Genomic DNA, 27,998 nt, shown 5'->3' on the forward strand with positions numbered 1-27,998 from the left:
CTACCGAACACAAGCGGTCCACATGATAAAAGGAAGCTGACTAATGAATGGTGAAGGGGGGGAGTCTGAGGGATGTGGTTGTCTCTTCTTGTACCTAATGCACCAGCCAGAGGTGTCCAACAATTCTCTACGACACTAAAGGTCTTTTTTATGTGTCTGCCCACTATTGCCACATATTTGATATAATCTTTCCCTGAAACTTTGCTTCATTTTCTAACAAATTATACTGAATTTTATTTTTCATTCCAAAAAGAACACTCTTTTCTCAACGGCTTAACGAACATATATGTAGTGTGTGCATCGTTGCGGCTCTTGGCCAACATGCGTCCTGCTGAAACAGGCTGTGTGAAGGGAGAAATGACAGTGGGAGCCTGGCCTAGTTTACTGTACCGCCGGCTGCTTTCTTCTCCTGCCTCTCATTGCCTGAGCTCAAAGCTGCTCTTTTCTGTTCCGTTTTTCAGCAGCAAGAAAGGAGAGCTAGAGCCGCGTTTATGAAACCAGGGCCACAACAAGGCGGACGGACCGGCGTAGTCCGGGGGAAGACGTTTGTTCGGCAAATCGTGTCAGAGTGTAAGAGGACGAGGTCAAAGAAACAAAGGGGCAAAGAAGTGCTGAATCGAACAATCGTCAAAAAGAGAGAAATGCGTATTGGGTGAGCCAAGCATAGGGGGACTCAGCACAGATCTAAGGAAAAGAGTGTAACTGTGTTGGCATTGATGGCAAACTGATAGTGGAAGGTGACATACCCAGAATAACTGAGTGCTGATTCACGATATATATGTGAATATGGGGAAAGACTGTATCTACTGGTTTGCCATCTGAAGAAAGCATCCCTTTATAGCCCAGGTTGATTCAAGAAAGACCAGTCGGCCCATGGTCAGTTTATTCAAGGCGTGAATGACTGGTGAATGACTGAGAAATAAGCACTACTCAAACTTCATCTGCTTTTGCAGAGCAATGTGCTGATTCGATTGGATGCGTAATTCTGCTCGTCACGCACTCCTTCTCCAATCACAATGAGACGTTCGGCAGAAACGTTGGAGGAGACCGTTGACCTCTTGTGTCCTATGGAAAGTGCGACCCTCACTCTTCCAGTTGGTTATTAACACGCCATGTGGGGAGAGTTCTGAACTGAAAATGGCATTTAGGTGAAAAGTACAAGCACATAAAAAATAGGTTAAAAGAGGCATGATGTACCCAGGTGCTGAAAGTGTATCAGATCAGCAGCAGTGTGGAAGGAGAGAAGGAAACAAAGAGGTGAGGGTAAAAATAGATAAGTTCTGTAAATAAGCCATGCTCCAAACCATTGCCTACATAAGCAGTTTTATTAAAAGCCCAGTAATTAATACACCTATCCCAGCAGTGCTGCTTCAAACAGAAGCACATGCATATTTCATGAGAAAAACAGCAGGAAAGAGAGGGAGTGAGGCACAACAGAGGGATAGAAAGAGATATTCTTCTGTCTGCGCTGTTATTCCTCTAGTTCACTGCATGTCAAACAGACTTCTGGCATTAGTCCTTTTGAAAAGGATTAGAATGTTCCGGTACTGGTTAAAATGTAATATATAGGAAACAAACAGTAGTAGACTTGCTCTAGAAAACAGTACCGAGGCAATGTATCAGAACAGAAGAGCTGCAGTAAATAATGACGTGAGATGATGTACCTTAAAGTACTCTGAAGGATGGAATGTAACCTACGCAGGATACAAGATACTGATACAAGATACAGATAAGGAGCAATTCTGTAGCACAACTTCATTCACCACCACATTGCTAGAAATGGTTATTACAAGCACATTACACATGTATAGATACAGACTACAACCCATCTGTTGCTCTGTTTGTTCTTGTCTTTAATGGTAAGGTTACACACTCATACCAGCACAAAACCCCAGTATCATACTACTGCCATGACAGCGTCACTGCTTTGTTAAGAATAGTCCTGGCATAAACCCTTAGATTAAAATGCCTTTAAGGCTATGAAAAGCAGATTTTCAGTAACACTTCCAAACTTGTTTCTGGTATTGTAATGGATACAAGAGGTGACCTCTGAAGGCTTTTCAAAGGCAAGTACAAAACTAAAGTATTTTGTCAGAATTCCTCTTTGAGACGTGAAAAGGGAGGTCTTTATGCTGTGTAAAATGTATTGTGTGCACTCAGTCACAAAGCTGACATCTGTCCTAGATATTCTACTCTCTCTCTCTCTCTCTCTCTCTCTCTCTCTCTCTCTCTCTGAATCTAAGCAACAAAGTAAGCTCTCCATTGAGCAAAAGTCAGATTTACAGAATAATTTGCATCTACGAGTGGTTCTAAGGGTACACGTATAGCTGTTTTCCATAGCTTGCAACATATGTCGTAATGTTAATACATATGGATCATTATAATGCAGAAATAGACATGTAGTAAGATTCTTTGTAGACCTAATAGTCTCACACAAATCAGGACATCCTGCTGACACTAAGGGCGTACTCACACTAGGCTCTGTGATCCGGGCCCGGGCACGGTTGCCTGCCGAAGCACGGTTCGTTTGGCTAGTGTGAGCGCTCCAACCGTGCCCGGGCCCGGATCAGTTAACCGTGCTCGGGCCCGCTTTGAAGAGGTGGGCCAGGGCACGATTCATGTGGACTCGGGCACGGTTCGCTTCTAGTGTGAGCGCTATCCGTGCCCGGGCCCGCTTGGTGCCTCGTCTGATTGGTTCATTTCGCTGGAACTCAAACATGACATCAGTGATGCGACGCTCACGTTAAACAGTCATAGCGGCAAAGCGATTAGCAGACAATCGTTGTGTTAAATTATCGATAAATCTGTGCTTGCACCGTGTTTCTGCACTCCAAAAATACAATAAAAAGAGAATCGTGAACTCTATAGTGTTGTGCGAGCGCACTTTTTTTCCAAATAAAGCGGCGTTGTGATGACGTAAGCGTGCTCGGGCCGGGTTGCTGAAGCGAGTGTGAGTGCAGGCCAGCGGGGGAGTGGGGAGGGGGGATAACCGGGCCCCAGCACGGAACCAGCAAACCGTGCCTAGTGTGAGTACGCCCTAAGACTGCCTCTTCTAATGCAATGAGTTAAAAGAAGGCCTATTATGCTCATTGTCACTTTTCATAAATTTATTTTTGGACTGTACTAGAATAGATTTGCATGCTTCAATGTCCTAAAACCACATTTCTCTCATATGATACAGCTCTTTTCACCTTCTATCTGAAATTCTCTGTTAGAGCTCTTTTGACTTTAATGCCCCCACCTCCAAATGAACTCATTCAGCTCTCTGATTGGTCGTCACAGTTCCCCTCCTCTAGTGTAGTGGTTCTCGTGGCAACTAACCATGTGCTCCGTTGTTATGGTTTTATTCCTGGTCCTGCCCTTTGTCATGTGAATTCCCATCCTTCATTTATGGCACATTTTTGGTAATCAATGTAACTACTGCAGTTTGCTTCTCCAGCTGACTTTACGTCAGGAAAGGAAACTGAATAACTTTCACTTCACTGCATTTTTAATATTCCAATATACCCCACATTTCCCTGTGTAGTTATTGGTCTTTGATTATAAGGCCCTTTGTGTTTTATTGGTGTTACTAATGGCTTAATTCGTTTGCACCATTAGTTTCTGTTCTTTCCGTGTTCCTGCTTATATTTCTTGCTTCATTTGGTTTCACTTTGTTTCCTGATTTTTTTTTGTTTGCAATGTTTTTGAATTCTGAATTGTTACTTGGGATTAAGGATCTAAGGATGCTGGATTCACCCCAAGTAAACTTAGCTCACCTACACATCTGTATTTTGCATTGCCAGTCTGTCTTTTGCCGTTTGCCTGTATTTAAGCCCAGCAGGCTACTAAACACTTTGTAGCTCTGACTCCGCCTCCTGCTTCTGTTCTGTCCATGATGTCACAGTCAAATTACCACACTGATCACTGATTGGTCAACCAATTACTGAATGGTCAACCACGAGTCTGTAGACTACTAGACTACTAGACACTAGGTTGGTGAATATCACAAATCCACAAATGATAATGCATACTTACAGGTTGTCTGTTGGGACTCCCATGTCATTTAGGATTAAACTAGGCAAAAGCATCAACCTGTGCACAATTTGGATTCAGTCCTCCATAAAGTACATTTTGACAAGGTAGGACAAATAATCGGAACACCATGGACACAGTGAAATAATTGGAACCACTGGAGGAAACTGTGGTAAAAATTAATTTCAACCACTGATTTCTCTGTGGTTCTGCCTTTGACGGTTCATACAAAGGAGATTTCCCTTCAGGACACAGACCTCATTGTCATTGTGTGAGGCTGTGCTAAGCTTGCCAGTAGTTGGGCAATATGCAAAGTGTTACATGATTATATCACCATGTAACAAGAAAAATGGTAGAAACTCCAATGAGGTGTTTCAGGCAGCTGTGACAAGCGGTTTCTTTGGGAGAGAATTAATCACTCTGGTGTGTACTTTGGTCTTTGTGACTTTGCATGTTTACATGCACAACATGCTAAAAGAAATGGAACACAAAAGAAATGAGAAAAAACAGGAAAACCTCATAGGTCACCTTTAATTCTAAAAATATCGAAGAAAAAAGAAAACATTCGGTCAAGCTGCCCTAATATTATCCACAAAAAAATGGAGGTAGCAAGTACTAGGTTATTTTGTGAAATCTATTAAACATTTTTCACCATCCACAGAACTAGCAATTTGTGTCTAAGCTTATGGTTTCGTTTTCATCATGATACAAAATGTAAAACCCTACCATTCCATCAGCGTCTGTGGATGGAGCGCATCTGGTGCCTGAATTATATGCCTGAGCAAATTTGTATATGTACTATTGTATTACTCCAATTCTCCCATGGTGAGCCATTATATTCGGTTTCTTGTCTGTACCAGCAGACTATCAATCAAGCAGCTTGGACTAATGAACCAATGTGGTTGTTTTTGGATTAATGTTCATATAAAACTCTAGTTTAGTATCATACATTTGTAATTTTAAGTTCAATTTTTAATTTTATATGTTACATGGTCTTTAAGTACGAGTAATGAACAGATGACAGTATAAAGTCTGAAATGAACTAGTGAATGGGAACAAACTGTCTCTCTCTCTATTTATATATATATATATATATATATATATATATATATATATATATATATATATATATATATATATATATAAATTTTCAATTGAAAGTTTTGGAATTGCTGCAGTAAAAGCAATTCGGCTTTCAACATTATGGTGGGAAACCAATTTACTGTACAGACCTCAAACATCCCTGCAAAGTGGATGACCTGACACACTATGTAGTTCACAATTTTCTGTAATAGGGAACAATTTTGAAAATGCAAATTCAAAGACCAACTCCTGTCAAAAAGCAAAAACAAATATATATAATAAAGCAAAACCCTTGCTGCCGTTAGTTGTTTTAAGTTCAATGTCAATCATTGTGCAGTCTATAACACCTACACAGATGTGTTTAAGCAGAGAAAGGTTTTTCTAAATTTCAGCTTGATAAGTGCGGTTAGAATGTTAATTTCTTTCAAGAACCGAAGCTTGCATAATAGTCAAATTTCCTATATGGCAGGCATTATGCTTAATTAAAAGTATTATGCTTAATTTGCCCTAGAGATTAACTTACATTGATCATATTCCATTTAAAAAAGCTATAAAATAATCTTTACTTTAGAACATTGGGCACAAATTGACTTTTTAAAAAACTTGTTAACCTCTAATTAAAAACCTACTCTTAGAATATGGAACATAGCTTGAAGAATTAGTTAATTATTAAACTCTGTTAGTGTTAAAGGAATAAACTCCAGTCACTTTATACTACCTAAACCTACACACTAATTACATGTCAATTTAGATTATTCTCTCATTTTCAATAATTTGCATACGTTCTTAACAGTGTTTTGTACATAAACACGGTTAAATTGCAATATTAACTAGATAGGCAAAGTTTGTGAACAAACTTTATGTTGGCTTGCAAAGCAGTCGAAACGCTGTTTTGAATGTTGATGGCCTAATGTTAAAGGTTGTTTTAATGTCATCATTGTTAGATTATGTTGCGGTTAAGGAGTAGTTTAGGTGTTTGGGGTAATTACTGCTGAGGGGTAATTGGCTGTGGGGTAGTTGACATTGAGGGGTTATTGACCTGTTGGGGTTATTGTTGTTGATGGCTATTAAGATTACTGTGTAGCTCCTGTTAAAAGCTTGTTTAGATGTGGAATGTTTTGTTGAGGGGGTATTTACCTGTGGTGGGGCAATAACTGTTGAGGGGTAATTGGGTGTGGGGTAGTTGACATTGAGGGGTTATTGACCTGTTGGAGTTATTGTTGTTGATAGCTTTAAAGATTTCTGTGTAGTTCCTGTTAAAAGCTTGTTTAGATGTTGTATTTGTTGTTGAGGGGCAATTACCTGTGGTGGGGCAATTACTGTTGAGGGGCTATTGCCATTGGGGTAGTTAATGCAGATGTATTTGATATTGTTGAAGGCTATTCGTTTAATGGTGTTGTTGCGGTGAATAGGTAATATAGCTGTTTGGGGCAATTACTGCTGAGGGGTAATTGGCTGTGGGGTAGTTGATATTGAGGGGTTATTGACCTGTTGGGGTTATTGTTGTTGATGGGTATAAAGATTACTGTGTAGTTCCTGTTAAAAGCTTGTTTAGATGTGGAATGTTTTGTTGAGGGGGTATTTACCTGTGGTGGGGCAATTACTGTTGAGGGGTAATTGGTTGTGGGTTAGTTAAAATTGAGTGGTTGTTCAGTTATACAGTTAATACTGCTGCAGGGACTGAGGGAGAGAAGAGGTTCCGTGCGTGTGTGCTCCATCTGCTCTATCTGCCCCTCTGATCCATCTGCCCTTCTGCCCCATCTGCTTTATCTGCCCCATCTGCCCGTCTGCTCCATCTGCCCCGCTGCTCTACCTGCCCTGCTGCTCTACCTGCCCCATCTGCCCCTCTGCTCCATCTTCCCCATCTGTTCCTCTGCTCCATCTGTGTGTGTCTGTGTGGAGTGGGTATGAGAGAGATGCATGTGTGTGTGCGTACGTGTGTGAGGGGGAGGGGGAGACACATTCAACATAACTGACACCACTCTGAGTGGAGGAGCCTCGTTTAATGTGATTTGCACCCTCCGAACAAACGGTCGTAGTTCGGGCTCTATTTAACGTATCGCTTAACCGAAGATATTGTATGAGAGAGGACCCCTGGCTGATCATTTTGGTGTAATTTGTGTGTTGTTTGACCCAATATTTTCTGATTTATGACAAGTTAAAAACAGGCAAATTGTGAAAAATCCCTTAACTGAAACACGGTCTCTGCCACTGTAGACGCCTTGTTTAATGTGATTTGCACCCTCCGAACAAACGGTCGTAGTTCGGGCTCTATTTAACGTATCGCTTAACCGAAGATATTGTATGAGAGAGGACCCCTGGCTGATCATTTTCGTGTAATTTGTGTGTTGTTTGACCCAATATTTTCTGATTTATGACAAGTTAAAAACAGGCTAATTGTGAAAAATCCCTTAACTGAAACACGGTCTCTGCCACTGTAGACGCCTTGTTTAATGTGATTTGCACCCTCCGAACAAACGGTCGTAGTTCGGGCTCTATTTAACGTATCGCTTAACCGAAGATATTGTATGAGAGAGGACCCCTGGCTGATCATTTTCGTGTAATTTGTGTGTTGTTTGACCCAATATTTTCTGATTTATGACAAGTTAAAAACAGGCTAATTGTGAAAAAGACAGTTCTGATTTTGAGAAATTAACATGGGAGTTAATGGGGCAGTTTTCTGTGTCTAGTGCCAAACAAATGCTCATAACTCTAAAAGTAATTAATAAAATGATTAGATATTTTGGCCTGCCAGAAAGGACAAATTTCTCTCTCATTTAAAATTTAAATGGAGCTTCTAGATGAAAGTGGAAGGAATTTACAGCTGTTTATCCAGGAGATTTTTCATGAGAGCACACTAACTGGGGACATTTCTGAACATTCCGCCATTCATTCTCTATGGGAAAAAGTCAACTTTGAGGACTTGTCCTGAGGACACCGTATGTCCGACATGTCCCAAAAGCACAAGCACACTTCTTCCATATGGGATCTGTGAACCTGCCAATTTTCAAGGTTCTAGCTCAAAAACTGCGACCTGTGAAAGTTACCGAAAACTCGAATAGAATAATAATAATAAGAAGAAGAATAAGAAGAATAGGGAGAACAGTATGTTGGCTGCTTCGCAAGCCAACATAATGATTTCTATATAAAAGACCTCCAATTATGTCCTGATACAAGTCATAATAAATAAAGCGTAATGGATTGTAAATTAACTATTTAGAAGGCTATGTTCACACTGTAGGTAAGTGTCCCAAATATCACTTAATGCCCAAACCCATTTTTTTGAGGTTGACTCGTTTGCCACAATCTCTTAAATATGACTTATGCCCAGCATTAGTCTGAATAGATCACACAGATGAACTGGCACTCAAACTCAAATGGCACTCACCCAGTTGTAAACAGTCAACCATAGCAAGTGCTAGTCTAATGCACATGTTAATATGCAGTGGAGGCTGACTGTGAATTTGGCAACAAATTAGAATGAGTGCAAAGAGGCGAAAGAGGACCAGGATTTTAAATGACAGCTACTTCACTGCAGAGGAATATCTGGATGTTGTTATCCATCTTATCCAGCATGGAATTATCATAAATCTCAAGTTAGACCGACGTGACAGTCACATGAATCGGACCATTCAAACAGCATGCCACAGATTTCAGAATCACACATGAACATGGCCTAAACCGGAATATAAAATGTCAGATTCAATATGATTTTTGGTGTTCATCCAAATGACAAATGTGTATCACATATGGAGAAAAAGATTTGGAATACTTTTACCTAAATGCAGCCAAATTATCCAATTAAACCAAGCATTTTCTTTTGAACATGTACAGAACCCTCGTCTAGTCTATTTAAATTTATGTTAGGCTCATAAGTGTATCTGTAAAGACAAGGGGTCTTACTGTATTCTAGTAGTTCCTTTATATGGGCACTGTTCACAAAATTTACATAGGACTGTGTTGACCTTCTCCCCATTTGCTAGAGGCTTTTAGCAGGCAGATGCAGTGAATGAAAGTCATTTAATGTCAGCAGGAGAAGCAAACTCCAGTAGTTAAAGCCCTTAACGATCAGTTAAGTGAGACAACAACATGTCTCAAGGAGCTTAGCTGCAAATAAGTTCTGAAAGGATGGTAGCCGTCTGGGTCTGAGTGTTATGGGTGATCCCAAGGCAAAGGTAATGACACTGTTGTCAATAGAGCAGTGAGAGCCATTTACTCATCTTCTATCTAAGCAAAATATATCCATGGTTTCTCTGCAATCTGCTGTCTGCTAAGGTAACGTACTGTACTGTCTAATGGCCTATCGCCAGTGTGTAAAAGTTTGCATGGATATTTACAACAGCTTCTGTTGTGGAAACTGCAATCATGGGTCGCAATTTGAAACGAGCCACTTGCCTCCTCAAAGAGCTCCAGGCTGTACGTGTTGTCGTCGTCCGCAAAGTAGACAATGCCAGCCTGACTGTTGTTGGGGCTGAAGGTCTCGCGGAGCCAGCGCAGGGCCAGGTTCCTCTGCATGGTCCCGCGCGGGATCCTGGGGTCCCGCACGTCCCCTCGCAGCTTGTAGTTACGTGGCGTCTCCACGTTGAGGTGCGTGTAGTTGAGGCCCGTCTCCCTCAGCAGCCGCGTCACCAACGGCGTCCTCCTCTGCGAATCCTCCACCAGGATCCAGTGCAGGTTGGGTACGTGCAAGAAGGTGTTGGCCAGGCGGGTCAGCTCCGCCTTCTGCACGGGCCGGCTGTACGTGGGCGTGATCACGTGGATGGTGGGCAGCACGTCGGACCAGGGTGGCGGCCTCGTGTACACGTACTCGGTGCGCACCACCTCCACTATGTCCTTGTCGGGCGAGCAGTACTCCTTGGAGTCGGTGGCCGGGCCCGCCTCGTGCCGACCCTCCGGCCCGTCATCTACAGGGCAGAGGAGGAGAATTGAAGCATTAGCACGTCCCGGGGCTGCCCTCGCTATGTCTGACACATGCCAAGAGGCCGAGAGGAGTACCTGCCAGACGGTGCCGCTGGATCATTAGACGCTCTGGTATGATAAAGATCTCTTTTACTAGATGGTGACAGGCTGGAAAGAGGGAGAGCAGGTGCTGTGAGAGGGCAACACAGCTGCTGTACCATGAGAACACGCGAGGTGTTAAACCCTCACCAACCAGCCCCCACCATTAACCCCACTCATCTATTCACCCTTAAAGGGTCCGCAAAACACAGGAGAAGAGAACAAAATAGCCAATCAGAACAGTTATGGGTTATTCTGATCAATCGACTTATATGGTGTATGGCTTATAACTTATTTCAGCATGTAAATACCGATGTCTCTTTAAGGACTTGAAACTTCTCCCTAATGGTGACATCCATTATCACAAGTAATATTGCTCTTTTAACGCCCTCTTCTCACTTTAGATGGTATAAAGTTAAAAGTTTCACTCCTCGTACATTAGCATGCTCTTGTAACACACCAGCTGTTTGCTGCTCATAAGATGCTAAAAGGGCAGTGTGATGACTGTTAATATACATGTCGTTATTATTATTATTATTATTTTGTCTCCATACAGATGCATTTATGTATGTTAAGATATGTTGTAAACTCATTACATAAAAATTACATTACATAAAAACAAAAACAAGTGATGTCAAATGTGAAAATGATTTGGTGGCTCGGGAGTTCAACATTAGAACAGTAAGGACAGAGTAAGAGAACTGGCCTGGGATCAGCATTGCACTTTAAACTTATTGAAGAGACCCTGATACCTTGGTGAACTGTTTGAAAATCAAACAGTGTCAGTCGGCTATTTATTGCATTGTATCTACGGTCAATCTGGTAAATAGATGATCCCGATGACTTGCAGGCCAAATGTGTGTATATGGTATAAAGGCCAGTAAGGTGTTCGCAAGCGAAAGATTTCACCATCTTTCACAATACTCCCCAAAACTCACAAATTAGGACTGAATAAATGATCAAAAAAGGTGACTTCATTAGATCAGGCTGCTAGAGATGTCTGACTCACAAAGGGCCTAAGAAATAAAACGACTACTGCTGCCTGCATACTTTATCTTCCTTTACAAGTTGAGTGTCTCAGTGACTGATTCCTCATAAGGCACCAGAGTATCGAAATAAGGTTTATTTCAAAAGTAAAAAAAAAAACACTAAACAAATTCATCAAAAAAAATCTAAATGTACTGATAGTGTATTTCTGTTTACTTTTGTCCTCTCAGGGTGAATGCTAGCAGGCATTATAGGATGGAAGCAGGGGAACGGAGAGGTTACCCTTTCGGATGGCGAGCAGCGGGGCGATGGCGCTCTGGTGCCACACGGTGATGAGCAGGGTCCACGGTAACACGATCAACACGATGGCAAGAATGTCTCTTCTCTTCGGCATCTCCAGGGTTGGCTCTACGCCTGGTCATTACCTAGGGGGAAAAACAGACATTAAAGGACATCAAAGAAATAGCGGAAGTGAAAGAGAGATACAGGGAGGGAGAAAAGGAAGAGAATGTGTCCTTGCTAAAGAGAAGCCTGGATTTGTTGTTGAACACGGCCGGTCGTGTTGATTCTGTTCATTGTCCTTGACCATAAACACTTCCTTTGCCGCCATCGGTCAAGTGGACTGATTCAGAGTGCTAATTTAGCCGTCACTAAACCTCCATCTGGTAAAGTGTGTGAACGGAAAACGTAATGTTATATCCGAGGATTGAGCAGTGAGGCTTTCGCACTTGTGCATCTAAGTTAGTGTTGGTCGAAGGCACTAAATGTGCTCTTTATGACTCAGCGTTAATGGATTACATTAACACCACAGTGCACAGTACATTAAACAGTACACAAGGCTTTTAATGACATTTGAACATGTGATGTGATATCGGTTCATAAAGGCCATGTTCAACTTCAGAGATGTCACATTTGTTCTGCTGACCATATACGAACTCGCATAATCTCTTCCAACCATATTTCTACTGTACAGGTAAATTGCGTGTGTGAGTGGATTTCTGTTCCTCTACAATCACATTACCTGTGGTTATAAGTGCTGGACAGGTGCGTGTTTGAGACGCAGCTGCAGACGCCGCTTTCTAGGGACCAGGCACTGGGCCATTAGAGCCCACGACATCACATGCAGCACGAATCCTGCAAAGAAAGCAGAAGAAAACATACATTACTCTTATACCATTTCTGTGTTCTTGAGCAAAAATGTACATTATGGGGTAGGCTATTTACATTTAAAAACATCCAATTAAACGTATTAAATGTATTCAGCACTCCGTCATGAATATTTATTACATTAAGCAAAATAAAAATGTGTTGATGCCACAACAGCTTTGAGCTAAATAAATGTTAATATTGGTAACAGAAGAATCAAGGTCCATCGTGCTGAGCCTCCTTGTTACATTTAACTCTGAAACATATCCAGACACACATATGAAAGACAGAAATGATGCAGTGCCTTGCAGCAAGGCGGTGTGTGTGTGTGTCTGTTTTCATGTTGTGTGGGCAGATTATAGTGCAATTGTTGATTGACTGCAGATGTGACAGTGTATTTTTAGTTGTTTTGTGGAGGGAGATGAAACAAAAGAACAACAGGGGCCTCTGGCAAACACTAAGGTAAGACAGAGCTAAACACTCACTTACAATATAGCACACTTGGAGTAACGGGCACAAGCTACCACTTTTGGTTTGCACACTGTTAAAAATAAATATTACTAAAAAGAACCAAACAAGAAAATTAAATCCGTAGTTAACTTAGTGTAGTTTTGGGCTCTCTTGCCACTGTAACATCAATCAAGAAGTACTAAAGTTCCAAACTTTAACAAAAACTGTGCAAACTGTCTGTAACAGGCCTGCTTTTGTCATTTGGGATGGTTTGTGTCTGGTGCTGCAGCAGCAAAGCTAGCCTGTGATGCACATTACACTGCATGTGCAAACATATCTCTTTTTTTTTTTTGCTTGCAGGACTACTAAAACAGTCATCAGAAAACCCCCGAAAATGCCCCAGGACTGCACATGCCCTCATCATTCAACTGAGAGGACAACTAACAGCACGAAAAACAGTGCTTCACAGAGAATGCTAAACAACGCAAGCTGACCTACAGGCGGCATCAACTGATCTCTTAGAGGGCACTCTGGCCGTACATCAGTCCCGCCTAACCAGCCGTGAAGGCGACACAGGCAGGGCGCGGAGTGCCATTATACCTTCAAAAGTCCCGTGTTCGGGTGAACACCAGGAGAACTGGGAGAGGCCACAGCAACTATTCTGATTTGACACTGGTGCCAAGGGTTGTGAGCGTGATGTTCATCACACTTCAAACGCATGTATTATTGCTGTATGAAGAGGGACAGTTTAACACTGCCAGAATCACAACTACTCGTGTAACGGCGGTGATTCTGTGGTGCGTGCTTGCTCATGACATGGTGACAAGATTGTGCATCTCATGAAGAGAAGCTGGGTGACACCTCTCAAATATCAGCGTGTCATCTACAATGTGTCCTCAGAACATGCTAATTGGGACGCATTCGTTGGTGTTTAGGCATAGAACAAATGGGAGCTTAATACAAAGCTGCCTGGCTTGTCTGATTGCTCATTCACTCCTTTCCTGAGCACGAGCTGCAGCTTTGAAGATGCCTTGATAATGACCAGAGGATCCACAATAGGCTGTTATTGATGCCCCCGTCACTGTCCACTAAACTAACTTACCTTCAGGCGTCAGCAAAGGTGAATTCCGACAGTACTGTATTGATTTCAGATCACAGAAGCATTAATTGCTCACAAAACAGCCTAGCAAATGCAGGCAAGGTTGGTTAAGCAGGGAAGTGACACTATATACAGTAATGAGCACAACTGTCCATTACAATGTGATTAGAAATTATATTCAGAAAAGATATTCTGGAGGTCTCTTTAATTTCCCTTTGCCCTTGCATACTTCATACATAACTGCAAAGTTTCCAGTTTTCATTGCTATGCTGCTGGTGATAAATAGAACACTTAGGAAGCCGAATGCAAAATGAGAAGACAACCAAGTGGCAGGGATCATATACAGTAACGTATGCAAGGCACAGGAGCACCACAGCCCCGAGCCCAAATGTAAGGAGCTACAGAAAGCAGTGGAGAAAGGCTAAGATCTTGTGGCATCACCAGATCCAGCAAATAATGGCAAACCAGCCAGACATTGTGATAGTAGATAATATTCAGAAAACAGCTGTCAGACATGGCTCAAGTGTTGGAAACATCCAAAGAAATTAATATTAAGAGTTGGAGCAACACTGAAAAAGTAAAAAGAGAGAATGGTAATACCAATGCTGTGGATTAACATTTATGTCAAAAAACATCTTTCTTCCCCATTTAAATAATCTATTAAGAATTAGATCCTTCCTCTCAGATCCTTAACACAGCTATGTACTAGGAATCTGACCTCAGCTAATCTCCTGTAATGCATTTACTGTATTGCCAACAATCACACAACACTGGCTGTCTGTTTCTTTAGGAATGATTTAGGAGTCCTTCACTAGTTTTTACAGCTCTTTATGGCATAGCAATATAATACACTGCAGAAAGCTTTAAATATCAGGCTGGATCTTTGGTAGGCAGCAACACCTTATTTTTAACTATTTTATTTAGCTTTTTTTACTAGCAATTTATACATTACACATTATGTGTCACGGGAGAAGAGCATGCAGAAAACAGAAGGAAACGAACATGTCTCTGAAACATTTAATGAAAGTAACGAAAATGAAACTGAACATAAAAGTGTAGTAACTACAACAAAGGCTGACACAACATATGATGACCAAGAATATCATGAGAACAAAACCATGCTTAAATAAGGCATAACATAATAACCCCCAGGTGGTGTGGCTAATACACATCAGCTGAGGGAGGTGTGGTCCAAAGGAAAACAAAATCACATGTAACACCAATGAAACAAACAAACCACCACCTCTAAATGATGGAGGTTAAATGGTAGGGGGGGCTACACCTATCCCACCTCACCCACCCACAGACATCGTGCCACACCATGCCTGGGACACAGTTGCGTCATGTTGCTTTGTCACATGGTGGCTGACCTCTGCCTGCTCCAGGCCTGCTTGTCCGTCGACATGGCACCAACTTGTGGATCTCTCGTGGCGTCAGGGTTCGTTACATCGCTCAGGACTCCATTCACCCTTTCAGTCAGACAGGGATTCCTTCTCTTCACAATGCACAGCATTGTCAGGGTGCCTTTGTCAGACATGGCCCTCTTCACAGGAGCAGAACCAGTGCACTTTACATCAACAGGAAGCTTCATCCTCTGGAGCTTTCTCCAGTGATGGCATTTGCCATATGTGCATCCGTGCAAACACATACAGAAGGTTAAGATCCCCTGAGATCCCTGCTGAACCAACCGCGCCCACATGGCTATCAGACAAGCACCAGTCAGTCCTTAGCATGCAGGGTCCAAGAGCCCTCTAGCCCGTCCAAAAACATTCATTAGGGACGCCCTCCCTCCCCGAACCAAGGGGTTTCCAGAATCCCCATCCTTGCCAATCCAGGGTCAGGGTGCATCAGGTCCTGGTTTACCCGCTGCCTCAGATGTACAAGCTGGAACGGATCTCCCTGGCATATCACGTTGGCAGTAAAGACGCCTCCAGATAACTCTGGAGAACCGTCTTTCTTTCCCGAAGCCTCCGGGACTTTCCTGCCATATACTGAGAGCTGCGGGGCAAAGCGAACCCCAACGAGCTTCAGGGAATATCGCACGAACGCACCAGGCTGCAAACCCCGCTAAAACGAACCAGAGCAAGCACAGGAACACAAAGAAAAGAAAGAGCGGACCACGGCTTCCTGAAACGTTCAGTCATTCTGTCACGGGTGAAGAACATGGAAGGAAAGAAGCACTGAATGAAACTAACAAAAGCGAAACCAAAGATAAAAGTACATTAACTACAACGAGAGAAGCCAACATAACATACAAGGTGATAAAGACAAAAACATGCTTAAATAAAGCATAACATAATTACATCATAACCCCCGGTGGCAAATGAAGCAACACACACCATCTGAGTGAGGCCTGATGCAAAGAAAACAAACAAACAAACAAAAGCGACGTAAAAAGCTTTTGGTGGGGGCTAATGGGGAAAGGATGGGATTTTTATTTATGTATTTATTTCTTCTATTTTTCGGGGGGGGGGGGTGTCATGTTCCATTCACATACTGTTTTATTCACAATATTTAGTGCTTCAAATTGTTTTGTTTTTTTATGTATAAAGGGTGCTACATAAATGTAGTTATTATTAGTACTACTGTTATTACTATGTATTTTCATGTCTTCCAGTCATAACTGTGCCTTGAGCTGTGGGCCTTCATATGCGGCACCTTGTTTAAGGTCCCTCAGTCTTCAACACTTGGAGCGCAAACTTAAAAATCAAAAAGGCAAAAGCTGACATAAGTCACATGGGGCAAACTAGGCGAGAGCTTTCAGCTGGAGGTTCTGGCTGCTCAGAGCACACCACAGGGCGTACGAGATCCACAAGGACTAAATAAATAAAGTGGGGTAAATACACTGTTAGGCTTGCAGGTCCAGTATATTCTCTGAACACTTTTTAATTCAACAGAGGGACATGCCAACCCAACAACCCAGTGAAAAGCAAACATGATTTTTTTTTGAGGTTTCAAGGTTTTCACAGCACACAAACTACACAAATTCAGCTCAAGGTCAAAATGTATTTTTTCCACAATTTCACCAGATCTGTCACGTTGAGGACCCCGGCCCCTCCCTTTTGGGCGTGTGTCTACGTTGTCCACGTGCTTTGTCTGCGTCAGTGGATCTCTGTGGTTATGGTTATGTCGTGTGATAATCTGTCTCACCTGTGACTCGTCTCGTAATCACGTGGGGCTAATGTGGTTTGTCTATTTAATGTGCGCTCGCGCAGTGTCCTGTGCTCGTCGTTGTCTAGAATCTACACGTTACAGTTGTCTGTGTGGTGTTCTCCGTGCGCTATTGCGCAATATTTGTTATTAAAGTGACGTTTGCTTCGCTAAGCAAGGATTCCCGTGTCTCGTCCTTCGCCCTGCCCGCGCGTCACAAGATCACAATTTTATTTAGAAAAATGTATAAGTAAAAAGAATTCTAGAAATTTCCTGAATCTGTTTATTTCATTAAGTAAAACATTATATTCATATTTTCTAAATAGATCCTGTAATATATTCAACCACAACTCGTTTACCTCACAGACAGAGCCTAAGAATTAAAACATGTCTGACAGGTCCACACATGGTATGCAACATAATTCATTCAGCTAGATGCACATTTACGTTTATTTCTTTACTCTGTATCAGGCCAGCAGTCTGTCCAGCTCAGTACTGCTGGATCACGTAATCTGGTGAAGTTCGTGATGAAGGCTGTCCCAGCACTGATCTACAGTGGAATAGCTTTTATATTCTCAAGAACTGGTAAGTAAGCCATTTGTGGAGCGGGCCAGAACTGATTGATGGTGAGGGTCTGGTCTCAGGTTCTCTGCCTCTGCACTGATGATTTAGAAGGACAGAAGAACAAGCTAGAGATGCTGCACTGAAAACCAATTGTCCATGACCCCCTATTTTGTTATTCATTTATGTTATTTCAGAAAAATTTACATCTACATCTTTTGAGCTACATACAATTGGAGGTAGAGGGTGATTAGAAATGGAGTCCTGTGAGTTTCTTCATCTTTATTCATATTATGAACATGTGCTGCCCTGAAAACACTGCAATTTTAAAATGATTACAAAATGGATAGTACTAGATTCAACATATTTGATACATTTTTCGATGTAGACTGCATGAACCTTATCCTTTATTTTTAATATCATGTCATTAATCTGTTGAATATAATGAACACAAATTTTAAGAGATATAGGAAACCAATCTACTCCAGAATCAGTAGGACTTTTAAACATTGAACTGAGAAAATGAAATAGATTTTCTGATTGACTGTATTGGCATTCTGGAGCAGATATTCTTCACTTTGGACTTTGGTGAAAAGAAAGGAAATGAAATCTTCAGTGGAAAGCAAAATAGTTTCCGTTCATCTAGGTTCTTGCACCATTGTTTATTACACCGGTGCCTTGCAGGTGTAAAGTCATCTTTGTATATTCATCACTGCGAGATTGTTATTCTTATTACTTATATGCTCTAATGCTAAACATACCATTTTAATTCCTATATACACATGCATATAATTACATATATGAATTCATCCATCATTATTCAAATGTCACTAGGCTACTTATCAGTATTCACAGTATTACATTATTTGTGATTCCTATATTTCATAGGCAGCAATCTGGAGGCAGGGCTTACTCCAAAAATAACCAATTAATAAATATTGTTCATGAATATATTGAACCACACTTATAGTATTCAGTATGCAGTAAAAACAGTAGTGAAGTAATCAGATATAAATGATGTGCAAAATTAGCAAAAATTCAATACTCTACCCAAAACCAATGTTTGATGTGAAGTGTCTCTGCAATATTTTGACATACTACTTAATAGTAAACTGAAAAGAATTAGACTCTGGTGGCCTGTTAGACCAATGAAATACTGAAGGAGACATTGCTTTACTTCAAATATGTCAAATTAAAATTAAATGAATTGTAAAACAAACCAAAAAAAGACATCAAGTGAAGCTTTATACAGCTGCTGTCGAGTCAGCTGTCTGTGTTCACAACGCTTGACTGTCACTTTTATTATATTAATGTGAAAGGAATTATAGAACTGACAGAAAAAAATGGCCCAAAAATTATTACACGTGTAATTCGCAATGTAAGCTGAAGCAACATATTACATGGCCAATAAATATTTCCCCTTAAGTTTTAACCTTCAGCCTGACTGAAGTGTACTCGCTATAGCTAGTAGACTTTGCACAAAAGCGAAAACGAGAGCAGATCCTTTAACAAGAAAGATATGGAGGACCCTTCTCTCTCAGATGATTCCCCAGTTCCCAATCCTCTTTTTCAAATGTGTGCATAAGCAAAAATAGTAACTAACTAATAATCTGATCAGTGCTAAATGAGCAACAGGAAAATCTCAAGGTTGAAATAGGGTTCTTTATAAGGTTTATTACTAACTGCCATATAGGTTTCAATGAGAGATGTGCTCATAAGGCTATAAGTCCCTCAGCAACTCCAGGAAATATATAATTTCATTTAATGTCCATTTAAAGTAACATAGCATTTTGGAACAATGCAAAAAAAATTTATTCGACTGCAAGTAGACTGAAATACTACATTCCATGTATATTACTGAAATATGCCTTGCAAAGTGTTTAAAAACAGGTCGTTCAATCATGTGAATACTGAGATCAATCAAACCATCTACTGAACACTCTTGGGGAATGGTTTGAGATTGGTCAAGGTGCATGACAGGGCTAATTTGCATAAGGCATTTGTCTGCAAATGCAGAGTTAGTATTATTAAGGCTGATACCGTGGTAATGATTATCAAAGGTTACATTGGACTGTGATATAAATATATATATATATATATATATATATATATATAGATAAGGCTGATACCGTGGTAATCAAACGATCATTGGAGCCCTCGTTCCTGACAAACGTCATGCTGCCACACAGGTTTGTGTTGCATTCACTTCTGAAACTCAACAATATCACTTCGCACCAAAGTGCTGCTTAATAGCTCACTATGGGAAATGAATAAAAGATTGATGCCACACCTACTCTCCAATATGCATGCAGATTGTCCTTAAATTACGGCATAAATTACCAGCTTGTTAATGGCATTTTTGGCCATTAACATTCTTTTACAGTGCTGTCAATGTGCATTCTGCAAATAAAGTTGCAAAATGCTTATAATAGCTTCCATAAATTAAATGTACTATTTTCTTGAAATATCTGTATTGTTTACAAAATTGTAGAATTTAAGTGGCCTCCCCCTTCATCTTAGGGCGTACTCACACTAGGCTCTGTGATCCGGGCCCGGGCACGGTTGCCTGCCGAAGCACGGTTCGTTTGGCTAGTGTGAGCGCTCCAACCGTGCCCGGGCCCGGATCAGTTAACCGTGCTCGGGCCCGCTTTGAAGAGGTGGGCCAGGGCACGATTCATGTGGACTCGGGCACGGTTCGCTTCTAGTGTGAGCGCTATCCGTGCCCGGGCCCGCTTGGTGCCTCGCCTGATTGGTTCATTTCGCTGGAACTCAAACATGACATCAGTGATGCGACGCTCACGTTAAACAGTCATAGCGGCAAAGCGATTAGCAGACAATCGTTGTGTTAAATTATCGATAAATCTGTGCTTGCACCGTGTTTCTGCACTCCCAAAACGACTCCAAAAATACAATAAAAAGAGAATCGTGAACTCTATAGTGTTGTGCGAGCGCGCTTTTTTCCAAATAAAGCGGCGTTGTGATGACGTAAGCGTGCTCGGGCCGGGTTGCTGAAGCGAGTGTGAGTGCAGGCCAGCGGGGGAGTGGGGAGGGGGGATAACCGGGCCCCAGCACGGAACAAGCAAACCGTGCCTAGTGTGAGTACGCCCTTAGGAGTGAGGGAAAGTTTCACTAGAAACCTTTACATTTTCCTCTACTTCAAATGCCGCCATGTCCATAAACCCACATGTGCAATAAATTGTCATTAATCTTCTTTAATAGTAAAAAGTCAGTCACGCCTGTCAATGCAGTAGATTTTAAAACTGCAGTGAAGTTTGGCCAGAACATTATGAGGCATTTTGCTTTGGTCTATAAAATTGGAAACAGCCTTAAAAAGTTGCGAAAGGCTTTGAAAATGTCCACCGACTGTGAAGCATTAGTGTAAATTGTAGGTAATGTGAAATATAAGCATAGCAAAAAATGCTTATGAGTTATCTTTGTAAACTCACAATTTGCAAGCATCATGACATGGCAGTACTCAGCTGTAGTACTATAAAATGCAATTAAACAGCCAAACATCAGTACAACCATATTGTTTACTTAGTTGTATAATTATTCTAATTGTTGATGTGTGTGATTTATTCCTTTGACATGCTGCCGTTAGTTTTGAACTTGTTACCACAAACAAAAAGAAGAAGTTGACAACTTGTGGTTTAGGAAATTAATGCAAATGCACACGCTTCAGCATTGCGTCTTATTAATTAGGTGAACTAATTTGACTGTAGTACATGCAAAACTCCATTAAACACGCAGTCTGTATTGTGAGTGTACAGGAGACAAAGCTGACTGTGCCTGGAAAAGTCAAAGGAAATAAAGGCTTGGGGGGGTTGGTGGTTTCAGATGAGCTTAACATAAGAAAGCTTATGAACTTAGGCATATCTACCAAGCCCATATTCATGTGCAACATTATATATTGCAGCATGTCTATTAAAGGCATGAATATTCAACGCTGTGCAACTAATAGGGAGACTGACTGATCAGTATGACTCACACATCAGACCACACAAAGCAAGGTGTACCATGCATTTGTGTACAATGTAGATTTAGTTATATTCAATAAAACAGTTCACAGAACGTGATGTATTAAACAAAGAAAATAAAGAGGTGACCCAGAAAGGAAAGCAGGCTTACTGTCTTTGCATCTGTCTCTTTACCTCCTTTCTTTCCTTTTTCATGGCTTTATTTTATAGTTTACATACAATGAATGTGGAACTGACAATTATATGACATCATAAATCACTAACATTTAAAATCAATATAAACCAGTTTGTCATAAAAGTGCCAAATAACCTTTACAGCCCACACACATCAACAGGCCTGGACTGCATTAGTTGGAGCATTGACATTTGATATTTAAATGTTCTTCACAAGTGAAGTGTAAAAGGACTCATCCCACCTCACTACAGACATGATCCAGGAGAAGATTAGACCGCTCTCAGAGAGCCGGGTCAGAGGTCACCAGAGTGATCTTACCAGGCATGAAAATGTAATACAGGAGCATCTGTGTCTGTTTTGACCTTGGAGGACTGTAGAGCCTCCCTAACATTAACTGACATTTTACACCAGCGTCGGCTCGCTCTCAAAGTCGCACTGAAAAGTGCTGTGGAGAATAGCTGAGTGGCAGCGGAGGAGAAAACTAACACAGCACTGCTTGCTATCGCCCGCTACGAAGGTGTCATGGCTTCCGAGTTTGAGGGATGATTTGCTGAAACGCGTGACTCTTGACTGGCTGCTCAGCCAACTGCAGCAACACTACCAATGGCATCTCATAAGAGCTCCGACACTGAACAAGAGAGTACAGGGAGAAACAGTCAGACATTGAAAGGGCTACGTAACCCAAATTCAGGGGACAGGAAGACGAGAGGAAATAGGGGGGCATAAGGGACTGCGAGGTTTTTAAATAAAAAAAAAAGCCTAAACACATTTTTTGAAGATTTGGACGGATTTAGCACTAGCTACTTGATGAACTGTAGGATTTTCCTTAAATACACGAGCTTCTGAGCTTGTATTCAAGCATCTCAAGTGCAAATATATTTAATCCAGTTTATGCACAACATGAATCAAGAGTCTCAGCTACAAGGCTACTAATAATGCTGCTACAAGACAAACCCATTTCTGAATTTCTATTTCATCTCTGCTGTTCTTTTTGAGTCATCAAATCTCAATCTAGACCCACTGTTTCTGCATTTGAATTTTGCTTTGTTGGGGTGTGTGTGTGTGTGGGGGGGGACCCGTCTGCAGCCCACAGCCTTGACAGCAGGGACCTCAGGGAACCAAGCCCCAGTCAAGCCTCACACAGGCTTATACTGGCATTAAGGGAGGGGTGTGTGTGCATGAACCTTAATGAACACTCATGGGACAGAGCTGCAATACATGTGGAAATGCCTCCAATTAGGCTGGCCTCTGGTAGATTCCTGGAGAGAGCAGATCCCAAGCTCAAGCCCTTGGCTTTAATAGAGTCAGTGAGGTCAAAGATACGATAGAGGTGACTGCAATCATGTGTCATCAGCAGCATATTCATAGAGCAAAACTTCCAAATCACAGGCCTCTTGTTAGGGTGCCCAGAAGAGAGGGAGGAGGCTCCTCTGATTGGCCAAGTCTAACTTATATAACGCACAAAGGAAGATGCTTATTTTTTCTTTAAGAAGTATTTGGGGTCACAACGATGGCAGAAAATTTGTGACTTCATGGCCCAAGTAAATTTGTACAAAGGTTTCATTCATGCCCACCTAAACAGTCATAAGTCTGTATTCTGTTGATTACAGTTGTGCCCGAGCCCTTAAGACTCAGAAGCTTGAATGACTTGCGCACAGCTGCCTTGTGGATTTTGGTGGGAAGCTTAAAGGGCATCTTAGGTTTTGTATTTTTTAAACACAGCACCTTTCCATTACTGTTCTTCTTTATCCTGTTGTTGACATGCTCCTCAGGGTATCTCAGACACTCACTTCAACAAGCGGATTTGCAACAGCAGCAAAACTCACTGAAAGCGTGCAATGCACATTTAAATGGCAAAGCTACAAATGCAATAATTACTTAGGCCAATTCATGACACTAAAACATCAGTCAGCAATTAAGCAATATTGACTCCTGCAGTTTCATCCACACTGCAGGAATTACACTCACACAGCAAACAAATGTGCAGTTCACCTGGGTTGCTGTCTTACTTTATATATATTTATATATTATAAAATATATATGAACAATAATTATTACAGAGATTACTTTGCAACCACTAATGAACTCGAAGCAACAGATGGCTGTTTATTTCACTTCCTCTGAAAGCTGTAAGATTGCTATTGGCATAGAAAAGCAGTGCAATGTGTACAATGTGTACAAATTATGTAAATTCTTCTGCAAGAGCTAGGCAAACTGGGCAGAAAAGATTGATTGTGCACAGTCACAAGATTACAACTGAGCCAAGAATGAGCAACACTCAGAATTTTAAGATGAGTTATCTTTAGGCTCATATTCACTATTTGCGCAAAAAAAAAAAAAATGCCCGGATGCATTGACACGTGAATGTTACTCAGATTTCGATGCCTGTGATCACGACAGACGAAAGCAGAAATCGCACTAACGAATTACATATCGTAACCTCCATTTTATACATTACGCCGTGGTAATGCCAGAGAAAGTCACTAAAAACGTCTTTAAATGTATCTCGCGCATTTTGTCCACTGTGATGTGCACGCGGGCCTGATGGAGCCGTTTAAACGCGTCATAGCGCAGCTCGTGAGGACGTAGCTAGTGCGGTTGGGCGACTCTCGTCAGTGGAAGCAAGTAAACGTATTTACGCAGAAATATAACTTGTAAAAAATAAATAAATAAAAATATATTCCTATATATATTCCGGTTTAATTTACAATCTAAGACATCAAACAATGGCATAGCAGGTTTAAGTGTGTTTTACAAGAACAAAAACGCCATATGTGGGTTTACAGTACAATAGCTAAATTAATTAATTGTAATTAATTAGTAATTGAAAAACGTAAAAATATTTTTTTTTTTAATACAGACAAAATGCCACATCGGTGGTTAACGAAGGCAACTTACGTGATGCAGCCCTGTCCAGCGTTAAAAAAACGTAGAAAGCGCAGATTAACAGGCACTACAGTATTATAAAACACTGCTTTAATCCACACCTAGAAAGGTGCGGCTATAATATGTGATTCTATGATGTGTGCAGAACCCTCACCTCTTCCTCACCTCCTAACCTGTACCTGGTGCTGGTTGTATTAAGTTAGCTACGTGACCGTTTAACCGTTAGTCCTTTGTCTCCTTTTCCCGTGGGAATTATAATAATGGAACTTTATGAACATTCTAAACCATCAACCAGAACCAATCACAGAGTGTGAGAACTGCGCACGCGTACACTCAGTCACACGGACTAACAATAGGCACCGGTTATCAATGTCCATAATAATCCCTTTGACTTTTAGAGCCTGTTTCTCAGACAAAGCAGCGTTCACAGCAAAAACCCGACAAGGAAAGACATTTTACATTACAGTCTTGCACACTTTTCACTTTTTACCCATACTATACTGAATTTGGCATAACTCTGTTCAGCCTAATAGAACTCTGAATTTAAAATATCAACATGTGAACCGATGGAAAAAATGTAGTGTCTTGCAACCCTCTACAGTCGTTAGATTTGTCTGGATTGCAAATATCACTTACAAAAACTGTTCTGGACAGTTTTAATTGCAAACCAACATGCTATTAAATAACATCTTAACAAGGGAATATGTATTTGAGGTGGTTTTTCTTCAGTAACTGCTTCGTTCTAGCCACCCTCCCATACACTGATTGGTGCACCTTCACTCCATCACTCCAGCTGCTGAACTCTGCAACTCCTTCAAAGAGATTCTTGGTCTCTTCCATTCACGTCTCCTTCTTGCTCTGATGCTGAGTTTTGATAAACAGCCTTTGTAGCTTCCATTTCCAGTGATCACTGGGGTAACCAACTCTTCTATATTTTTTGCAGCCATTTCATATCTTATGCATGGCCATATCACTTCTTCTTCCATTAGTCTTGTTTTTGTCAACTTTTTTTCTGATGCGTATATTTTCTTCTTGTAACCTTTCTTATTTACTTGTGCATAACTGATTTTAAATACTTCAGAGAGTCATTTGGAAAAACATGTTTTCTTAACTTTTTTTACTTACGATACTTTGCTGACTACATGCAGTAAATATTAACCACTCTGCACAGTGGAATCAAAAGCAGGCCGGCAGAGTGCACAGTTGCAGACCTTAAATCACTACTGCTGACTAGTTCTCGTTAGTCAGATTTGCCAGTACATAAACCTGTTGACAAATGATTTTGGAAAGTGTGTTAACTTGAGAATTTTCCATTTAAACTTTCTTCACCAAGGTACTTTCTTGATGAGGCTCTTTCCTTGACTAGAGCTGAGAAACTGAACTAGAATACAGTTTTCAGTAATGTTTCCATCATGCTAATACAACAACTTCATTTTTTCTTGAAATCTAGAGCAACTAAACAGCTTTAGGGAGGATTGTTACCACTGCTGTATTGCCTTAGGGGTTACAACTGCTGAACATTTGTGCATCCATCTCACATATCCCCACAGAGGAATGAGGAAATCCGGTAGTCTGGTCTTTGTGTGTAGTGTGTTGGCTCTCTTCCTTTTCATCCTCATGGAGGTTCCTCATTCGCATATGTCTTTAAACATGAGGCATGTGGACATTTTTTGTAGAACCTTTTTTTTTTCTGGTTAGCTAGTCCAGTAATTCTCAATCCCAGTCCTGGGGATTACACACACTGCACTTTTTAGTGTTTACCCTCTTATAATAAACCTGATTCAGCTCATCTGGTTATTAGCAAGCCCTACAATTCTATTTACGGGGGGCCTGAGAAGCACTCATTTAGACTATTGTTCTTTTGGTGCATTGCCATAAATATAATGGGCAACATAATCTCATTAGAGCACACTATGGCTACATCCTCCAATGCACAGGCTTAATTTGATCCAAAAGCAAAAATATTTTTAACAGACCACAGAAGTGAACCCAGCCTCTTTTACTCATGAGTGGCACTGAGCATGGCAGGTTTGTAAATAGCATAGGTGCGTATTTTTCAACTCAGCAGTCAACATGTGCATGATGATGGGATCACCCTAACGAGAGAAGCACAAGTGTGGAGCAAGAGGAGAAAACTTAGAGTGGATTTGCCAAACGCGAGAATTGTGCATGCTAGGAAAGCCACGTTATAGCTAAATGCTGCTCTTATGGATACACACACACACAAACACTCAGACCTTTAAACCTATTATTTTGTCTTACTGATTATGTGGATTTTGAGTTGCAACAAAGAAGTCTAAAAACCTTTCTGTTCAACACCTGAACACACCTGTACATACAGTCACTAAAACATGCAATGAGATGCGAAGTAGTATAATTTTCTGTCGATATCCAAAAGGTCATGGTCAAAGAGGTTACACCCTGTTCTCTGTTTAAAAAATGAAAGCACTCTTTCTATCCTTTAATGAATAGACAATACAGAGCATATCAATAGAGAACTCAGAGGCTGAGACTGTAGAATTGATCTGTGTGGATGGATTGTTTTCAAACATGCAGATTCATAATTGTATGCTATTCATTGACATTAAAAAGAAACCTGATACATTCTACTGCATAAAATTGGAGTATGAACACATCAGAAAACAGAGATGCGTTGTTTCTTTAGCTTTACAGAGGTCAGTACAAATTTATTAGGCTACATATCATGGATGACTATAGGTCAGAGTAAAAAGAAGGCTTTATAATTCTTACTGATTCCCTGACAGATGAAAGTTTAAAGAGGATTATGAAGAATAATAGACACAGTAACAGGCAATACATGTACATACACGCACAATCCACAAATCTGAATCAGATCAATATCAGCAAAAAAAAAAAAACAATACTGGATTGGATATCAGGAGAAAAAACAAACCGATACTGCTGTCGCAAATCCTCCCTAAAAATAGCACAGCAGTCCTTTGCAGTCCTCCACATGTTACGTGATAGCAGGCAGGTTAATTTGAGCAAACTAGACAACTACATACTATTCAAGTACTGACTGGGCCCCAAATCAGTATGCAGTATGTTGTATGTGACCAAAATGCTTTTCCAGTATGCGAAAGATCCCCAGATGACGCACTACTGCCAAATATTTCAGCACTGTAAACCTGATTTGTGCTAAATTGGACGTCATTTCTAATAGGTTTTAACCACCTAGGATTGTTAAGCAGTTAGCTGGATAACTTACCAGCTAGATAAACTACAAGCTAGCGAACTAATGCTATAGCTATTGGACGCTATCAAAATTAAGTTAGGCTAATAGGTCTGTTACAGCGGTTTCTTTTAGTTAGGATGTAGCTTCACCGTTGCTATCGCTATGTCAGTAACTAATTTTCAAATTTTTGTTGTTTTGGGGCTTCAAAATAACCGATAATTTTTGGTGTTGGAAAATACGCGTGACCCCATTGTTTGCTTTTGTCGCTTACTGGAT

At 40.9% G+C, this 27,998-nt stretch overlaps 1 protein-coding gene across 8 annotated transcripts in view; it reads right to left on the reverse strand.

The window, feature by feature from the left end:
• The window catches only part of b3gat1a (beta-1,3-glucuronyltransferase 1 (glucuronosyltransferase P) a), a 71,543-nt gene that overhangs the window by 7,354 nt on the left and 36,191 nt on the right, over positions 1 to 27,998 (reverse strand). For 4 of the 8 annotated variants that reach the window (XM_076989997.1, XM_076990011.1, XM_076990020.1 and 1 more), the window contains 4 exons: positions 12,104 to 12,216; positions 11,365 to 11,507; positions 10,093 to 10,164; positions 9,493 to 10,001 (listed from right to left, as the gene is read on the reverse strand). In XM_076989997.1, coding sequence (XP_076846112.1) covers positions 9,493 to 10,001; positions 10,093 to 10,164; positions 11,365 to 11,476 — 693 coding nt within the window. In that variant the 5' untranslated portion in view covers positions 11,477 to 11,507; positions 12,104 to 12,216. Of the gene's footprint in view, positions 1 to 9,492; positions 10,002 to 10,092; positions 10,165 to 11,364; positions 11,508 to 12,103; positions 12,217 to 24,538; positions 24,570 to 24,680; positions 24,753 to 27,998 lie in introns of those variants that run through there. The other 4 variants (XM_076990029.1, XM_076990042.1, XM_076990035.1 and 1 more) reach the window with 4 other exon arrangements.

Source organism: Brachyhypopomus gauderio, chromosome 2 (genome assembly GCF_052324685.1).
Source record: "Brachyhypopomus gauderio isolate BG-103 chromosome 2, BGAUD_0.2, whole genome shotgun sequence".
NCBI lineage: Eukaryota > Metazoa > Chordata > Actinopteri > Gymnotiformes > Hypopomidae > Brachyhypopomus > Brachyhypopomus gauderio.